General features: G+C 40.2%; 1 protein-coding gene across 3 annotated transcripts in view; it reads right to left on the bottom strand.

Moving 5' to 3' along the window:
* Nucleotides 1-15,854: 15,854 nt before the first annotated feature.
* The window catches only part of eeig1a (estrogen-induced osteoclastogenesis regulator 1a), a 29,286-nt gene continuing 25,837 nt past the window's right edge, over nt 15,855-19,303 (bottom strand). For all 3 annotated transcript variants that reach the window (XM_080287447.1, XM_026186539.2, XM_026186540.2), the window contains 5 exons: nt 18,533-18,637; nt 18,227-18,422; nt 18,021-18,142; nt 17,512-17,581; nt 15,855-16,224 (listed from right to left, as the gene is read on the bottom strand). In XM_080287447.1, the coding sequence (XP_080143573.1) occupies nt 16,179-16,224; nt 17,512-17,581; nt 18,021-18,142; nt 18,227-18,422; nt 18,533-18,637 (539 nt within the window). In that variant the 3' untranslated portion in view covers nt 15,855-16,178. The remainder of the gene's footprint in view (nt 16,225-17,511; nt 17,582-18,020; nt 18,143-18,226; nt 18,423-18,532; nt 18,638-19,303) is intronic.

Below are 19,303 nucleotides of genomic sequence, written 5' to 3'. Positions count from 1 at the left end.
CAGCACTCGTGTTATTTAAACTAAAAATAAATATCCCCTACACCATTAAACCATTACTACCAGCTTTGACTATTGATACAGGCAGGATGGATCTGTGCTTTCAAGCAACATTTTCCAGTCAGGGAAGGTGCACAGCAATCCAAAAGAAACAACAAACAGAATCCAGGCAGGAAGACTCACAAGAAAGGGTTTCAGACAAAAGGGGAAGATGGCACTATTTATACTCTATACATACAAATAAATGAGACATAGGTGCACACAATGGACACAATCACAGGGGAGGGAAAAGTACACACAAAGCACAAGACACAAAGGAGTACCGAAAAAAAACAGGGAGCAACTAATACAAAGATTAAACACACACCTACGTATTGCAAGTTTACACTATGGGAAGGCTTGAAAACTTGTACTAGAGAGTCAAAAACTAAAAACATGAAATGAACTTAAGTTTCTCTCATGTGACTGGATAATTAGACGTTTGTGTTATTGAACAGGTGCAAACAAAGCAATTCGTGTATATTAGCAAATATCCTTTGAAGTTATTCTGGAAAAGGAAAAGGATGGTGTCAGACAAACTGCATTTTCTCTGTTCAGGCTCAGCTCTCTTATATTCACCATAGTGCACTTTGAACCCACAACCAAGGGAATTGTGACCCATTTGGCTTTCACGGCATTAACACAAAATATTAATTGGTTCAGCGATCAGATGTTTGCTTCATAGCTGTAAAAATGACCAATCAGTTACAGCAGGTACAACCAAACATGCACTGGGTGGAGGGCCAGCAGGCCAAAAAACATATACTAAGGTGGTGCATCATGGCTTTTCTTTAGGAAGGCATGGATATAAAACTGATGACTGGACAGTTCTGTAAACTGCAACTGTTGTGGTCAAGATTCGTGGAAATTCAGGCCAGAACAGATTTAGTATTGGTACTTCACACTGGGTTTAACCTGCCTGGAATCAGGAACAGAAAATACAACACTGGTGCTTAAGAACAACTAGACTTGGCACAGCAGCACTTCTGTATTTGCCTCTGAGGGGCTGCTAACCACTTCCTCTTCTGTCAAGTTATTAAATGGGGGATCTTGTCTCTGACCCTAAAATTAGACTGTGCTTCTCGTATATGAAAATGAGATGTACATTCCAGCAACAAATAAAAATGATCTATGTGCAGTAAATGTTGGGGACCCCCCTGATCAATCAATCTTGTGGTTGGATAGAAGAGAACACTAAAAAAGTTGCGCTTTTAAAGTCTACGCAGCATGCCACATTCACCTGCCTACAATGACTGTAATAAATTCAACATTCAACACTTGTGTTGCATTTCGGGGAGTTGCAGTGGAGAATAACAGGAAGGGACTGAATAACACCAGCGCCACTCAATCATTGTATAAAAGACAGTGTTTGTGCTCTGATTATACAGTTTTGATCTGGTGTAATTAAGTCTAAAAATTCCCAACTTTGTAATTTTTCCACAACTGTAAACCCAAATTTAAATATGTTTTTCTACTTCCCCCCCTTCATAAAATCTCTGTGGGGTGACTTTATTTGATGTGTGGCTGTAATGACTGACAAGCGTCCCAGCACAGGTAGCTGTAGCTACTGGTGTCTGGAAGGCCTCGTTCACTTTTGGACCTCTTCCATCAAAAATGCTTTTCTTTAAAAATAAAAAAAAAGTATAATAACCCACAACACTTCTAAAACGCATTTTTAATGGATTATCTTACAAAATTAAGATTCAAAATGTTCAAAACCAGTGGGTGATGTCAGCATGTCCATCCAGTCTGTCTATCGTTTAGCATGCACCGAAGCTTTTATTTTGGAAATCTCATGTCTTCTCTATACTGTTCTTGTGTTTGACTTCCTGTCCAGCTTTCATGAAAGTCTGATTCCCGGAGTTAGTCTCTAGAGTCTCCATAGACACAAACAATTGCAACATGGCGAAACTTAAAATTAGGGAAAGTTGACAAAGTGCAACACAAACTACAAACTGTTCACCTTCAAAGTAAAAATTGTGCATTACAGCTGCAACACACGTGCTTCAAACTGCGCATCTTTTATTTTGCAGGTGAATGGTCTTTATTTCCAGTTTGCATTGAACTTTTCAGTGTCACTCCCATTCAGCGACTATTTTGTGAGTGTTTGCAGACAACTTATCGTTTTCCATGCAAACTACTGTGAACCACATCAACCTGTTATTTACCGAAGCGACATTAATGACTGCCAGCAACCTCCAGAAACTCTTGGCTACACTCTCCTGTGTTGTTTTCCACCAGTCGCAGCAGATGGCTGCTCCTCCCTGAGCCTGGTTCTGTTGGAGGTTTCTTCCTTTCAAAAGAGAGTTTTTCCTCCCCACTCTCTCCAAGTGCTTTCTCACAGGGGATTGTCTGATTGTTACGGTTCTCTCTGTAATATTGTAGGTTTTTACCTTGCAGCATAAAGCAATACAGTAAAAATTGTTTTACAAACTGTAGCACAGAACAAACTGGTGAGGCATGGACATTTCCTTTGGGATTAATAAAGTATTTCTGATGGTTTTCTAAAAACTTAAATATCTAGACTCATTTGTGACGCTGCTACTCACAGGTCAATAAGGTCACAGTTGTTTTGTTTTGTTTACTCCAGCACTTCTTTCTAAAGCATTGTCATTTTATGTCACTTTTGCACTTATGGTCCACTTTGATTCAGGTTTAAGTTGGCATTAGGGTAACTAAAACTTATGCTAACTTATGCAAAAAAAAACAACAACAAAAAACGCTTAGCTGCATGATGGGTGAGCTGTACTGTAGTCATCAAGTCAACTCCTCGGAGAACCCTTTTCTCATGAGGTGACAAAACAGTCACCTTATGCAATCGTAATTTTCCTAACCAATTTCAAGCATTAAATCTTATTCAGCACATTCAGTTTCCCATTTCTTTGTTATACAGAATAAGGGAGTAGCAATGTTGATTCCTTTTCATTTTTCCGAGTAAAAAAGATTGACCTTTATGTTACTACTTTTAGAAAATTATGGCAATTCCTCTTTTGATTGAGGAATTGACTGAGTCATTAAGGATTGGCTTAATTTACACAATCAATATTAAGACATGAAGACAAATGAACACGACATCTTTTTACCGGCTCTAATTTTGTGTTTCAAACCTGCTGGTTTGTACTGACTAATTGCCGAAACCAAAAGTGCTTCTCTAATAATTATATCCTGAGTCATTCACCAATGTGCTTTTGCATAGAAACGATACTTCACACCATCTCTGTGATAAACAGGAAACTGCGGATGCCAACGCATGTGTGAAATGTAACGTTTCCTTAAAGTAGAAAAATCCTTAATTTGACACAGAAAGAATGTGAACACAGAAAGGTCTGTTGATGGTGTATAGGATTTCCTTTAAATATTCAAATGTACAGTGGAGATCAACAGAGTGGGAGAAGTGATTGTTTCAATTTTTGTTTTGATCATGTACATTGTCACACCCTGCAAAAATTATGAAATAAAAAAGAAAACTGTTGCATTTATTTCACCTATTCAGCATAAAACCAGTTACAGTTTCATCATTTTCCCTCCTACACACAAAAATCCGATTTCCTTAAGTTGTACCCTTTAATTGAAGCAGCATTCAGATATCAGGCTGAGGTTTGCCATGTTATAAACACTGTCAGGCCTCAAAATGTTAAAAAATATATATTATTAGCTAAACTACATTGTGATCGCTGCAAATATAGCATTAGACAACATTAAGTGTCTGCAAAGAGCAATGATTTTTTTCAATGCTTCTTCTATTCAATTTTATTTATATAGCGCCATATCACAACAACAGTCTCTTCAAGGTGCTTTATAATGTACGACAAAGACCCTACAATAATAGAGAAAATACCCCAACAACCAAACAACCCCTATGTTCAAGCACTTAGCAACACTGGGAAGTAAAAACTCCCTTTTTAACCCTTTCATGCATGAATTATGACAACCTCAATCAGGATTGTTTTCTTAGGTATTTTTTATTCATCTGATTTTTGAACCTTATTTTTTTAAACATGTACTTTTCAAAGAGTCTTTTACATGTTCACTTAGGTGGACAACATGGAGTGATACATCAGTGTCCAATGTAGTGGTTTATGTGCGTGTATACCATCAACACTGACACAAATACAAGAAAACAGCCTTTGAATAACTGTCCACTGTAGTGACCACTATGTGTGAAAGGGTTAAAGGAAGAAACCTGCAGAAGAACCAGGCTCAGGCAGGGCCAGCTATCTGCCGTGAAAGACTGGAAAAATGACACTGTGGAAAAGAGGCAGGAATGAGTAATGACTAATAATTAAATACAGAGTGGTGTATAAACACATGGGAAGCAGGTTATTTGGACAACCTAATAATTACACTAGTCCATCCTAGATGTAATAAATGCATTAACTCGTTTTTCTGAATCTCTCTGAGAAAGGATCTTTCTAACTTTAGAGATATTGCACAAATGGAAGAAAGCAGTCCTACATATTTGTTTAATATGTGCACTGAAGGACATATCCTGGTCATAAACGACTGTAAGGTTCCTCACAGTGTTACTGGAGGCCAAGGTCATGCCGTCCAGAGTAAAAATCTTGCAAGACAACATGTTTCTAACACTTTTAGGGCCAAGTACAATAACTTACCTGAATTTAGAAGGAGGAAAGGATGTCATGCAGGTCTTTATGTCTTTAAGACATTCTAGCAATTTAAGTAATTGGTTAACTGGCTTCATGGATAGATAAAGTTGGGTATCAGCTGCATAGCAGTGAAAATGTATTCTATGCCTTCTAATGATACTGCCTAGAGAACCACCTATAATGCAAACAGAAACAGTCTTAGCACGAAAGGCTGTGGAACTCCATAATTCACCTTTTTGTGCTGTGAAACCGGACTGAAAGTCTTCAAACAAACCATTCCTGCATGTTTATAAGTGGAGGAGTGCATGGATCTCTACAGCTGGCAAACCAAAATAGAAATCACTTTCAGAAGATCAACTTGCGGGGGAAGAAAAGAAAAGCAGGTCCCGTTCATTGATCAAACAATCTTTCCTCTCTTCAGGTTAAACAGAGTGAAGAGATTTGTGGCTTTTGTATTTGAAAAATTTTGGTCATTTAACATGGAAACTTAACAAGTTTGCACATAAAATTAAATCTTGGGAATTAACTTCATTTTCTTTATTTTCAGTTTTCAAAGGGAGGAAGAGCGTGACATTCATCTCCTCCTATTCTTCAACGTGGCCATATTCTACTCTTTTACATATTTGTATCTTTGGGATCTACTAGTGTAGCTCTGCACAATTCACATTTCAAAATGATCCTTATTTACTTTGGCTGGGCTTTGGTCCAGCCCCTCAGTTCATCCTCTGCTAGAAGCAGGCTGCCTCTGTAAATCCAACCCTTGCCTGATTAACTGCTTATTTTCTTAGGGAAATGGGAAATGGCTAGTTTAAAACGATTTATATATGTGATTCAAACAAGCTTGAAAGGCAGTATTTGGTATGACCACCTTCTTTTTTCAACACACCCTCTTAATCTTCAGGAATAGTTCTCCAGTTTTCTTGAAAGACATTCAAAGCTCTTCTTTGGATGATGCCCCAATTCTTGGAAGAAATGAAAAGTGGCTCAGTGCTGTACTAAAACCTAAAATAGAGATACAATGAAGAAAGCTTTAAAAAGTAATGCATCTCAAACATTACTCATCATGATCTGATCTAATCGGGTTTCGCACCAACTTCCATGCCAGCTTGAGTGCATTTCAAGCTTTAAGTATCACATGCAGAATAGAAGCCTTTCACCTCCATGTCTCAGACTTCTGGACCTTTTTTTTCTTGGCCTTTACTTCAAGTCAGATGATCCAAAAATACGAAGTTTGTTTCAATTCTTTTCTTTCTTTCTCTTCAAGGGCCGTGTGCTGCAAAAGTAGATCAAAAGTATCCAGCAGATTAAAAAAAGCTAAGTTCAGGAAAGCACACTTGACTGCAGACACTTCCTCCTCATGACCACCAGTGCAGCCCTCACCACATAAATCAACTCTGTACTCTATTATTGGCACTTTTGAGATGCCACCCTTTTCAAGCAAAGAAAATGCACTTCAGTTTCCCGACTTTCAACATCCGATAAAAGGTCAGCAACCCGCCCACACACACACACACAAAATGCTGATTAGAAAAATAAAGTGACTGCTCTGTTCAGCAAGTTTTGAACCCAGTTCACTGCCCTTTAATAAACAGATAAACTGTACTTTTTATGCCATTTAGCTGCATTAAATAAAGTCCTGGAATTATGGAAAACCTTTATGGAGGTAAATGTTTTGGAACCTGTGGTGAACTTCAAGGTCCTCCTGTATTTGCATCCAGATAAAGCTTAACAAATCCCTAAAAATCCTGCTTTACATTTGTGTTTCAAGTAAATCTTGTCCATAATACCTCAGACTGTTTGGCCTAAATTGTGACCCACATTGTTGGACTTCATTTGGGCCTGAACTAAGAGTGCTCTGGTGAGTCTGGCTCACTACTTGGCCACAGGTTTACCATATATGGGCAATCCTGTGGTTCATAGATTTCAAATGAGTTGTTAAATTTGTGGCACATCTGGCCAACTTTCCCTAGCCCTTCTCAAGCATGTGTGCACACAACATTTGCATGTGCCGTAACTCATCTGCAAGTGCCAAAATAGCTCAGCACACAAATTTACCTGCTATTAGAAACAAAGCGAAACAGCTTTTACTTTTTATGCTGAACTTTAAGAAGCACATGAGGAGGTAGGGGTATCATTGTCAAGGTCTACCATCAAAAGACAGCTTTATACTTATAAACATAGGAAGTTTATAACAAGGCACAAACCACTGGTTACGCTCAAAAACAGGAAGGACAGATTAGACTTTGCTAGAAAACATCTAAAAGAGTCTGCACAGTCCTGGAAAACAGAAAAAGGAGAGAAACAGCTGATGATCTGAACCAGCTTCATCTGTGATAAGGTGCCAAATACGGTGAAGGCAACATTACGGGCATGTATGGCTGTCGGAGGAGCCAGGTCACGAGTGTTTACTGATGATGTGACTGCAGAGAGAAGCAGTCACATCATCCCCTTTAGGTTACCCTGAATCCCCCCTTAGTTATGTTGTAATATGTAGGCTGCTGGGGGATTCCCATGATGCACTGAGTATTTCTTCAGTCACCTTTCTCACTCAGGTCTGTGTTAATAGACCTCTCTGCATTGAATAATACCAATTATAAATCTCTGTCTCTCTTCCACAGCATGTCTTTTATCCTGTTTTCCTTCTCTCACCCCAACCAGTCGCAGCAGATGGCCCCGCCCCTCCCTGAGCCTGGTTCTGCCGGAGGTTTCTTCCTGTTAAAAGGGAGTTTTTCCTTCCCACTGTCGCCAAAGTGCTTGCTCATAGGGGGTCATATGATTGTTGTTGTTTTTTTCTCTGTATGTATCATTGTAGGGTCTACCTTACAATATAAAGCACCTTGAGTTGACTGTTGTTGCGATTTGGCTCTATATAAATAAAACTGAATTGAACTGAATTGAATTACAGGGCTGTATTCTCTGCTCAGTTTCCGCCAAATAACTGAAAAGCCGATCAGACTGAGCTTCACATGACGTGATGATCCAAAGCACCTGAGCTGAACCCGCTCAATCAGGATTTCAGGAAGTAATAAAAAAAACATAAAACAAAACTTGTCATTGTTATAGTCTTATAGACCTAACTGTATAAACCTGTACTTCCCTCAACAAACACAGCTGACACTGGAGCTGGTTGTGTGTGCTGGCGAGAGAGCAATTCAATTTTATTTGTACAGCGCCAAATCACAACAACAGTTCCCTCAAGGTGCTTTATATTGTAAGGTAGACCCTACAATGATACATACAGAGAAAAAAACAACAACAATCATATGACCCCCTATGAGCAAGCACTTTGGCGACAGTGGGAAGGAAAAACTCCCTTTTAACAGGAAGAAACCTCCTTCAGAACCAGGCTCAGGGAGGGGCGGGGCCATCTGCTGCGACCGGTTGGGGTGAGAAAAGGAAGACAGGATAAAAGACATGCTGTGGAAGAGAGACAGAGATTAATATCTCTGAAATCAAGCCATCACAGTGTCCTTGATATTTGGAACCATTTTTATCACAGAAACAAAGACCTCGGTTCATATGCACATATTTGTCTATTAGCCTCATCTAGTTACTTCTGATTTGAGATGTAGCTCTTGGTGGGGGTTTGTAGTTTCTCTGATCATTGCACAGTCTGAGCTTGAGGTGAAGTTGCTGGGACATCTACTCCTGGGAAGATCAGCAGCTATCTCGAATGCTTTTGTTAAATAAATAATGGTAAAGTGTATTATGTCATTTATTCTTCATCTGAGGGTCCATTTAGGTAATTTTCAGAACCGCTAACTAAAACGTGTATATACATGTATAAACAGGTTATTTGTACACTGAAGAGTTACAAATAATATCACGGGTGAGCACAATCAAGGAATTGGGAAGACAGATGCAAAATAAAACTACTTTAGTCGTTAGTAAAGTAAAATAGGAAGCGATCCGAAAGACGCAGAGTAAACAGAGAGACAGAAAGATGGGACAGAGGGAGGAACAGAAACACAGGGAAATACAAAGGGAACCCAGAAAAGAAACCTAAGTAAATTAAACACCAAGAACTCAAAAGCAAAACTACAACAGTGAAACCAGCTAAGCATGCATTTAAAACCGATACAAGTCTGGAGAAACTGTGGGATATTCTGTTCCCATTATCTGTGAAGAGACCAGGGTACCAGAGGTGGATCTGCCAGTTCGGGTGTTTTCCAGTGACGCAGGTCCTGCTAAAGGATGCCAGACCTTCATCCTGTTTGATTTTGACATGTTGGTCATAAACATGCAGGAGGTCGTTTTGTCCAACTCCTCCTGTTCTTTCTTGCAGATATGAGTCCTGCTGCTTTCTTGATGTCCTTCTGTGGTCCTGTGTAGCTCTCCTTGTGTCTCATAGCTTCTCCTCCGCACCACTGAGAGTGTGCCGGCAGACACAGCAACCCTTCCTTGACAGCATGTCACAGGAAGGGTTGGTTCGGATGCATGACAGCGTGTATCCTGGAAGAGGAGTTGGACTATCTGTGCAACCTGAAGAGTGGATTAGCATCTCAGGCTAGAGGCAGAAACAATAACACAAGCAAAAACAATAAAAGGAATAAGGTCTGCGGCCTGCAAAACATCCCCTCTGTGGATGGTTGTCTTGCTGTCGTCTCTCCAGTGCACCTGCTGTCTGTTCGATTTGAAAAGCAACTGAAATGGATTCAGTGGTTTTTGCTTCTTTATTGGACAGACTAATATCCCTGAAGAACGCCTGACTTTGCGTATACTGTGATGATCGAGTGCTTTTTACGAGCGTATAATGAAGGTGTGAACACAAGAGCCAAATTTAGACACCACAATAACAGCAAACTCGAACTAAGAATCCAAATTCCTGAATACCACAAAACCCACAAATAACCCACCATCGGGCCGACCACGGATTTACTCATGTGTGCAGCCTCAACCTTGAAAGATTCACATTTGAAGTTTGAAGGGGGTGATGGTCACCGTGACTCATTTTTATCATTCTGAGACGATAATGGAAACTTCAGACCCCCCCCCCTCCTGCAGCCTGCCCACACTTCCATGGTTATTCCACTTCCTGCTCTTTTCATTGCTGGTTTGAACATATGTACACGTTTCTGACTATGTTCTGTTTGTTTATGTTGACATGAAAAAAAGTTCCACCTTAGAGTCTCAGACCTTACGCCTTTTCACTTTCCACTTGGAAACAAACTAAGCTCTTCGGCTTAGCTATTCATCTGGGTAGACATGCAACCATAAAAGGTCCCACATCCTATTTCACAGTAACTGTCACTTACTGCCATCTCTATCGTGCAGTTAACACGTGGGATTCTTGATTCCCCAGCTACAGGAAACTCTCTATCTGTTAATGCCATTTAGACCAGAACTGTGAGGTTTGAGCTCATAAACTGTAGCTAATGCCTACGACGCTTCGAGGTGTTAACCACACATCTTCTCTGTATCAGTAAATGAAAGAAAAAACACTGTTTCTGAGCAGAACTGAAAAGAATAAAGTCCGGGCACTCGTTTTGCTGACTGTCATATTTGATGTGTGCGCTGCAATTCAAGATTACAGAATCAAAAGGTGCTGCATGTTTATGCACTGGGGTGAGACTGGAAAAGCCCTCTGTAAATAAAGTTTTTGCAAAGTTATTGCAAAGCTATGAAGGAAAGATGGCGAAAGTGCTGACTGTGCATCGTAGTAAGCTCGTCAGTATTAGGTAAGAAACGAGGACGAGACTCGATATTTCGCAAAAGTTGAAAAGTTCTTGTGTTGCCAAACCGAAGGCGATGAGGGAATCCCACCTAAGATGTAGCCGCTGTGATGTCACCAGCCTGTCGCTCAACTCTGAATTTACAGCATTAACGTTTTGGATGCCGTAATGTTGGATTTTTGCTAAAGTGATCATATTTAGATATGAGGGTGCTAAGGTGCAAGTCATGTGAAAAACTGTCTTTCTTAACACAACAGTGGACGTCCCAGCAAATTCGCCGCAAAGTCAGACTCTGCAATGTTCAGAGAAACTGCAACAAACAACCCCAAACTCTGCAGGCCTCAGCGAGCATGCTGAATATCAGGGGTCCCTAATCTCAGTCCACGAGGGCCGGTGTCCCTGCAGGTTTTAGATGTGTCCTTGATCCATCACAGCTGATTTAAATGGATAAATTACCTTCTCAACATGTCTTGAAGTTCTCCAGAGGCCTGGTAATGCGCTAATCATGTGATTCAGGTGTGTTGACCCAGGGTGAGATCTAAAACCTGAAGGGACACCGGCCCTCGTGGACTGAGATTGGGGACCCCTGCTGAATGTTAACGTTCATGACCGTCCAATTAGGGGTGGGGAACTCCAGGCTTCAAGGGCCGGTGTCCTGCAGGTTTTAGATCTCACCCTGGGTCAACACACTTGAATCACATGATTGGCTCATTACCAGGCCTGTGGAGAACTTCAAGACATGCTGAGGAGGTCATTTAGCCATTTGAATCAGCTGTGATGGATCAAGAAAACATCTAAAACCTGCAGGACATCGTCCTTTGAGGCCTGGATTTCCACACCGGTGGATTAGAAGAAAGCTTGTTTAGAAGAGCTAAACATAACAGTGCGGCTCAGGTTTGCAAAGCTGCATCTGAGCACAGTTCAGGCTGTGGCAGCTGTCTTGAATATTTTTCCACTTGTGAATAATTTTCTTCACTGTAGAACGATCGACTTCTAATGGTTTGGGAAAGGACTTCAGTAACCTTCCCAGACGGAAACAGCTGCTGCTCCTCAGCATTGTGATAACACACATCTGAGCGCTCCAAACATGCAAACCACAAAAACATCTGCTTCTACAGAGGCGTTCACACATGTTTATAATCAGTTAATCAAGTTCATTTGATTAGCAGCACCGGGCTGATTCTTATCTTGTTGATTCCTCCGGAAACATTAATGATGTGCTCAGTGTTTTGCACGACTGCTTCTGATGCACAAAACCTTAGAATGTAAAGAGGCTGTACTTTCTTTTTACCACGACTCTATTTGTTGGTCTTCATTAATGGTGATTTATTGTGTAAAGACATTATAAGATAAAAAAAAACAAAAAAACCCAGAAATACACCAATCAGCTGAGCCCTTCCTCTGCTGCATACACGAGCGCTCTGTGATGCTGGGGAGATATTATGAAGTAACTCCCCTTCCACATAATAATATTTTCCATATCCCCACCACTGTGGGATGATAGGGGAATTTGTTGACCTTACATTTATCAGGAGGCACGTGTTTAATAAGGCCGTGATGTCTACGTGTCACGAACTGTTGTGTTTGTGTAGTAATACCAAATCTAACAACTATAAATCTCACACGGACACACCGCCCCTGAGTTAAAGACTAAACTAGTGCTGAAACTAATCAGCTAAACTGAAACTGAACAACAATTAAAAAAAAAAAAAAAACTTTCCCAAAATGAAAACTTCCCCCCCCCCAAAGAATAACTCAAAGAATTAGGGTAAAATAACGCTTACATACTGCTCAAAGTTTATGGTTTGGGTCAACTTTCTAGACTGCAAGTGTCTAGAGAATCATTTATAGTGTATACATAGCCTGAAATTAATAAATGAACAATTGATCCTGATTAATGTTTCAGAGCGCAGGAATAGTTCATGTTCACATGAGAGCATGTCCTGTTTTTCATCATAAATATGAATATTAATTCACAGAGCACAAAACATGCTTATTGTCGGCCAGTCTGTGGCAGGAAACTTTATGTGGGTTTATGTGTGGGTTCCCACTCTCACTGAAATGGCAGATCAAGCACATTTATGATCTTATGACTTCTCCCAACTCCCTTTCGTTATCTATTAACTCAGAATAAAGTGATTTTAATTTGTCAGAGGTTCAATTTTTTTATTATGGGGACTTAAGCTTGCAGTTGTAAATGTAATGTATTTGCTTTTATATTGCGCTTTCCTAGTTTTACTGCCCACTTAGACTCCCTCCCAGTTTCAAGTTACCTGTTAACTTAACATGCTTGTTTCTGGGTTGTGGGAGGAAACTGGAGGAAACCCACTTCAGGTACTCTGAAGTGGTTCAAACATCCACACAGAAACTCTCCTGCCAGGATTGGAACCAGAATCCTTGAGCTGATCGTATGAACCACTGTAGCACTCTGCTGCCCTATTTCTAACTCAGCAACCATCTCTCAAGGTGCCCTTTGACCCCTGTATGTTCTGTTCCTTATGTGCTCATGTCCAAGTGTCATCATTCCCGAAAGTTCTCTAAAACCACCATCATGCCTCAATTTACAGAAAATTGTGCCAGCTATATAACAGTATTAAACTTTTTTCTTTTTCTTTTTTTTTTTAATTGTGCATTTTGGGCAGCTTTATAAAAATTAATTAAATTTCAGGCTGAAAAATGATATTTAAATTATTTTTGCTGCTGTCACATTTGACCAAAAGAGCATGTAAGGGTCAAATTTAGGGATTGAATTTAAACCTATAAGTCAAACTTTTACTATACGCTTGTTAAAAAGAAACGACTGAAGCCTGATCTTAAGAGTAGAGAGGATGATAATACAATACAGTCAGATCTTTAAAATATGATAACTCTGGCAAATGCATTTGAAGTCTAATGCAGAAGCAAGTGGCGATTATTTCCCTCCGGTTATTTACCAGCTGAGCGAAGAGCTGATACGGTTGTGTAGAGCGCTCTCTGCTGGTGGAGTTGGAGGATTGCACTTAAATAATTTGGCCCAATATTGAAGGAGTATTTTCATTCCATAATTTGGATTATATATAGTAGGATGATCCTGGAAATGTATCCACATGCTGTTATTGATATTACATCTAATATATTGTCTACGTTTTCAAGCAAATCGACCAATGAAAGCTCTGAAGTTCTGAAAATGTTGGACCAGAAGATAAAAACATCAAATGTTGTGATCTGTTGAGCTTTGAGGAGACCACGGATCGGACCAGAGGTGTAGAGTTGCTCGTGTTTTGCTAAAAAGTGACTGCCAGTTTTTCCTCTTATGACTCTGCATGAGCAGGTGTTCTAGTAGCTGCATTTTCAATACAGAAGAGACTTTGCAGCAGATTATAGAGTCAGTATAAAAACATTTAAACCATTCTAGTAACGATGCTATGAACTGCTGTAACTTTACAGCTGTGGTTCATGTAGTTTCAGTGAGGTAGACCTTAACAAATGTCTAAGATTTGGTGAAAAATACTAATAACAGAAAACGGACGGCTCTTTCTGTTAAGCATCCTTGTGACTCTGTTTTATTATATTATATATATCATATTATATCATATTAAGATAATGAAAAACACAACGACAAACTCGGGTTAGCTTTTTATTGTTTAGAAGTCATCTTTTAAAAGAAATTGTAACTATTGTGTGTTTGGAAATACATTTCCAACTCAATCTCTACAAATTTAGGTTACACTAGTTTCGTTATAATAGAAGAATTTGCTAAAAGAAAAAAACAAAAGCACAGGGAGGCGAGTTGTGTGCATAGCTTATGACAAACCTCCAAACACAACCAAAACCATATAAATAAAGGCTTTAAACTAAATCAAGAGGCTCTGGTGACCCTAAACTCTGACTAAAGTGGTTCATCCCCAAATGTGAGAATAACTAACTGTGTGATTAATAAACTATAATAAAATCTATAATGAGCATAATGTGAAGCAGAACAGGAAAAAAGATAACAAGTTCACTGATAAAGAGTCTTAAAATCTTACCTTTTAAAATAGTAAACATGGAGAGCAATTTGTTGTTTTTCTCAGTTTCATTTTACTATAAATTCTTAAACCTCTGCAGCTACGGCGTCTCTAAACAGCTTCTCAGAGCCCATCAGGACGCCTTTACAAACTCCAAACCTAAACACTAAAAATGATTTCTTATCAGTAATTTAATCTAAAACTGTTGAGTCTCTAATCTTTAAAATACAATAAGGGGCGAACAAATTATTTAAAGACAACAAATAAAACAAACAAACAAAAAAGGCCGGTTTAACTGTCCTGCTCTTCTTCACACAAAAAAAATGTTTTTTCACATTCCTGTTAATCAGATAAACAAAAATCTATTTTACTTTTGAGTAACTGAAAGCTCTCTTAAAGAAACTGGTTAAAATGTATATAAAAGAGCACAACACTGAAAAGATAAGATCCTTTATCACTGTCTGAATTTCTCCAGGCTGGTTATCTATGAGAAATCTATGTATTTCCATTATATTTTTACACATTTAATAAAGAAAAATATATTTTATTCTTCAGCAAAATGACCTGTTTTAACTCAGCCATGAGTTTAGTAAACATACAAGGCACAACTTTTATGTAATTCACAGCATTATCAGCTTTTTTGATTGTTTTACAAAAGAAAAATAAGATTTTAAGACTCTTTCTTTAGGATAGAAATCTATTTTCCATCCTGAGGTGGAAAACTTTGTAGAGCAGCTGAAACCTTTCTTTAAAAGAAGCTTAAACCAGCCCGCTGGTTGGCAACACAGAAACTCTGCTGATCTGCTGTTAAACAAAGCACCCTGCAAAGCCCTGTCCCTCCACCAGGGGGCGACAGAGGCTTTCGCAGCAAAAGGCCATCGCTAGTTTACTGCATGGAGCTAGTGTTTTTCTGAGGAGAGAATTAACTAACTGATCGTCGATGTGAGTGAGCAAAAGTGCAGCTTGAAACTTAAGCATGCTGAAGTGAGTAACCCCTCAAACAAACAAACAAACAAACAAACAAACAAACAAACAGTTCTCTCTTCACCAGCACTCGGACTTAACAGTTTTCATCGTGCTTTAGGGTCATTTAAGAGAAACTTTACAGGCACAGAGTGGTTGTAGTGATTTCCCTGATCAACAGGAGACGACTTCAAACTAAAACAAAAAGTTTCTGCTCAGTGTTGTTTTTTTTTTAAACATCTGGATCACATTCAGTGTTGATTTGGTGCCTTCAATGGGAGATCAGATGCTTCAGAATTGGGCACTTTTTAATCATTTATGCGCAGAGAGTTATCCTGCTTGGCTGCTGAGCCTCAGATGAGGACTTCTGGAGATGGAAACCTTTCCATAATTCTTTTTTAACAAAGGCGCCCTTCCCTGCCCTTCTTACTGCGATCTGAGAGGTATTTAAAGGCAGCAGTACGTATTTTCATGCATGTAGTACATGAAAGTTTTCAGTACGTACTGCATCCAGTTAGTGTTCAATCGATTACTGCCATCTTAAACGTGCATTTTAAAGGAATTTTGGCAGCTCTGAAGCTAAAAACACGTTGGATTAGTGTATATTTATTACAAAGCTTAATAATCAGCTCAATGCTTGAAATATTTTTTAATCTATAAAACCTGCTGTTACTGTGTCACAGCAGCAGCTCAGGAGAAACGTTTTTGTGCATTTTTGCCGCCTTTTAAACGTCACAGAAACAGCTTAACGGAGCGCAGCACGAACGCTGCCACAAACTTCACATAAAGTGCACACTGATGAGGTTTTCCTCTCACGGCGTCAGACCAGCTGAAGCTCCAGGAAAAAAAAAAAAAAAAAAAAAGTCAAGCTGATGCACGTGCTGGTCCACGTGTCGCCTCTCCTGCTGCTCGGTTTAATGGCTCTCGATCACCACGGGCTCGTAGCCACCAGCAGGCACCCTGCAGGGATCCAAACACAGAATCAGAGTTAGCAATAGCAAGCAGAATTCAGTTTCAGAGTTTACCGTTTCTCCACATTAAACAGTGAAAACAGACATGAAAACGGATTAAAAAAGAAAGTGGACTATAGGACTGAACTGTGCATGTTTCACATTCAGATGCATGATATATGCTTCTAAATGGAGAACGGATGTGCTGGTTCACACTAGCAGTAATTTAGCCCTCGTCTTATACTTGCACTTTATGATTTCATGTTTCTATGATCCATGTTTGACCTCCTCTCTCTCTGGTCCAACCATAATGCTGATTCTGTTCTTGCGAGTTATTAAAAACTTTTATCTTCATAATAATCAGTTTTGTTGAAAAAAGCAAAAAACCCTCCTACAAATAATTGAGGGAACACTGGATCATCACAGTAAAACCACTTCAGGGAAATCAATCTACATAGTCAGGAAGCATAAACCACAGTGAATCCATTTCTCTCTCCTCATCCCTCCTCACTGATTGTTCTATAGTTTTGCTTTTTGTTAGTGTGCTTATCACCTCATCACAGCTTGAGACAGGACCTGCAGCCCCGAGAAGGTTTGCTCCATCAAAGCACAGTTTCAAAAGTATTACGGCGATACTAGGAGAGGGGCTGTTACACAAGAAGAGCTGGCAACGCCATCGACCCAGTAGTAGAACTGCTATCTGCTCCTTTGTGCAACGAGGAGCTGGGGGAGCCAGAGCCCTACAGAAGGACCTCCAGTGAGTGACTCATGCATGTTTCTAAGCAGACTGTCATAATCAGACTTCATGAGGAGTCGAGCATCCTCTAGTGGGACCTGAGCTCAGAACAGCACAGTGTACTATAACTGGAAGTTATCATTTTCATACAGCAGCTGAAAAGGACTCACAATAGTTTATGCTTCTCGACTGGACAGACCGATTTACCTGACATTTAACTGAATGAGTTCTAGTGCTCCATAACTGCTGTGAATTACAGCCATAACTCTTAGAAAAAGGAAGAAGCCACCAAATCATAGGAGCCTATTTGAGCTTCTCATAAGAGGGAGAGTGACATAGAGATGGTGAAACAAGGGGAAGAGGATGACAGGGCTTTAAATTCATATTTCAAAGTTGGGTCCTCAGAGGGAGATTTACGGTATGTAAATTATTACATTGCTGTGATTTTCCAGTATTTTTGGAAACCGACTAGACTTCATGCAGCTCCTGCACTCCAATACTGAAACTCAAGTTCTGGGAAGTGAGAAATAAACCAAAAACAAAGACAGCAGAGCTCCTCACCTATTTCCAAGCCTGATGCCGCTGAGCGCCGTGGTTCCGTCTCTGCTGACGAACAGGCGCAGGTTGCTGTCTGAAAGTCCAGAAACACAGAAACTGAGTTAAGGCCAGCTGATGGAAACCAGAAGGCACAGCGAAGAGAAGGTGACGGAGCACAGAGTCGGAAAACTGAAGAAGCGCTCGGGCCAAAGATGGTGCAGCAGCTGCCTTTTTCTGCTTTTAGGCATCAATGAGCTGCTGTCAAATTAACTGTGAGAGCTTCATATGAAGAGATTCACTGTAAACAAATGAGGCCTTACTGAAGAGTTACAGTCTGCAGCTACGGCTGGTGATGACATCATTTCCCACAAATTCACATCAGCTTTACACAGACTACAAATTGCCGGTAAAGCGTGAATCTGCGTTCAGCACCCAGTAAACTTTTTGAAAACACTCCGGAAATAAGTAAACTGTATATTCTCTGAAAAATTATTGTACTAAGCAGCATGTTTTTGATCTTTTCTTTTTTGTACCTTCAGTGTGGCTGATGTCTGCAAAGTTCTGGCTTTGGACGATTTTCTCCACGATGTCGTCGGCATCCATGCGAGTGTCGTTCACCCAGGAGGGGTGACTCTCCACCGAGTCCTGCTTCCTCCTGAAACACAGTGAAGAATGAAGATTGTGTAGTTTGAACAGAACTAGGCTACCAATCACACGACCAAGCGTACTCTGTGTGTACCTCGGAGGCCTATTTGGGGGTAAAACTGGTCGTGGGGGTCGAGGGGGTCTCTCCGGACGTCCAGCGTCCTTGTCCCCATCTGGGGGGGTGTCAACCGTGAAGCACAAGCCCCCGGAGGTGCTGCTTCCTGTCGAGGTATTTCTGCGATGCGTGAGGTCCGACAGGCTGGAGGAACAGGAGTGCTCCGTGCTGTATCCTGCAGAAGGCCGTGAGGACATCAGTGTCAGATGTTAAACAGCAGCGGTGTTAAAATCATGCTCACCCCGTCATGGATGAAACATCCGTGTGAGACCTGAGATTGTGTACCTGAGATTTTGCTGTGCTGGCTGGCATAGCTGGAGTTACGAGAGTGACCAGACTGGAAAGCTTCTGCGGGAACCGACGGATTCACCTCAGATTCCTCCAGGAGTCCTGAAGGTACACAAAGAAGAAAAAACCACCACTGTTACCACCTCATACGTGATAATAATTGGTAAAAATGTCTGTAAAGAGCAGACATAATGCAGTCTTTTCACTTTCGCAGCAGAAATCTAACCATCTATATATTTACGGCTTGTGGTTGAGGATCTGCACGTTTTCTTTGCATGGAAAAGGTTAACAAACTCAGCCTTCCAAGTCTGAAACGAAAACAGGTTTCTTTTTTTTTAGTTTAATTCAAACCTAAAATCCTAAACGCAGTCGGCTAGTTTTCCCATACAAAGAAAATTAACTCTGGGAATTTCTGGCTCCAAGCAAAACATCTGGCTGAGATTTAGGAAAGTTGGGCCGAGATCTAAAAGATTGGAGTCCAATTTCAAGAACACATTATCTGATCTTTCATACTTTTCTTAATCTCATTTGTTTTAGACATTACTTCAGTGGGATTTATCCTTCAGTCTGACAGTTTGACAGATGCCACCGAGTTCAGGAGCTGTTTGGCTTTAACATTCGTGGATGGTTATGATGAAGAGAAATCTGTCCGTGGATTCAACTCAAATCTCTTCTGACTTAAACTTCACTGCACCTGGAAAACAGCTGTGGGGGTGTAAAACCATTTTATTGATTCAGAATCCAAAGAAAATCTGCTCATCAAATTCA

This window comes from Astatotilapia calliptera, chromosome 12 (genome assembly GCF_964374335.1).
Source record: "Astatotilapia calliptera chromosome 12, fAstCal68.1, whole genome shotgun sequence".
Lineage (NCBI taxonomy): Eukaryota > Metazoa > Chordata > Actinopteri > Cichliformes > Cichlidae > Astatotilapia > Astatotilapia calliptera.
This window is presented reverse-complemented; position numbering and strand designations above follow the sequence as displayed.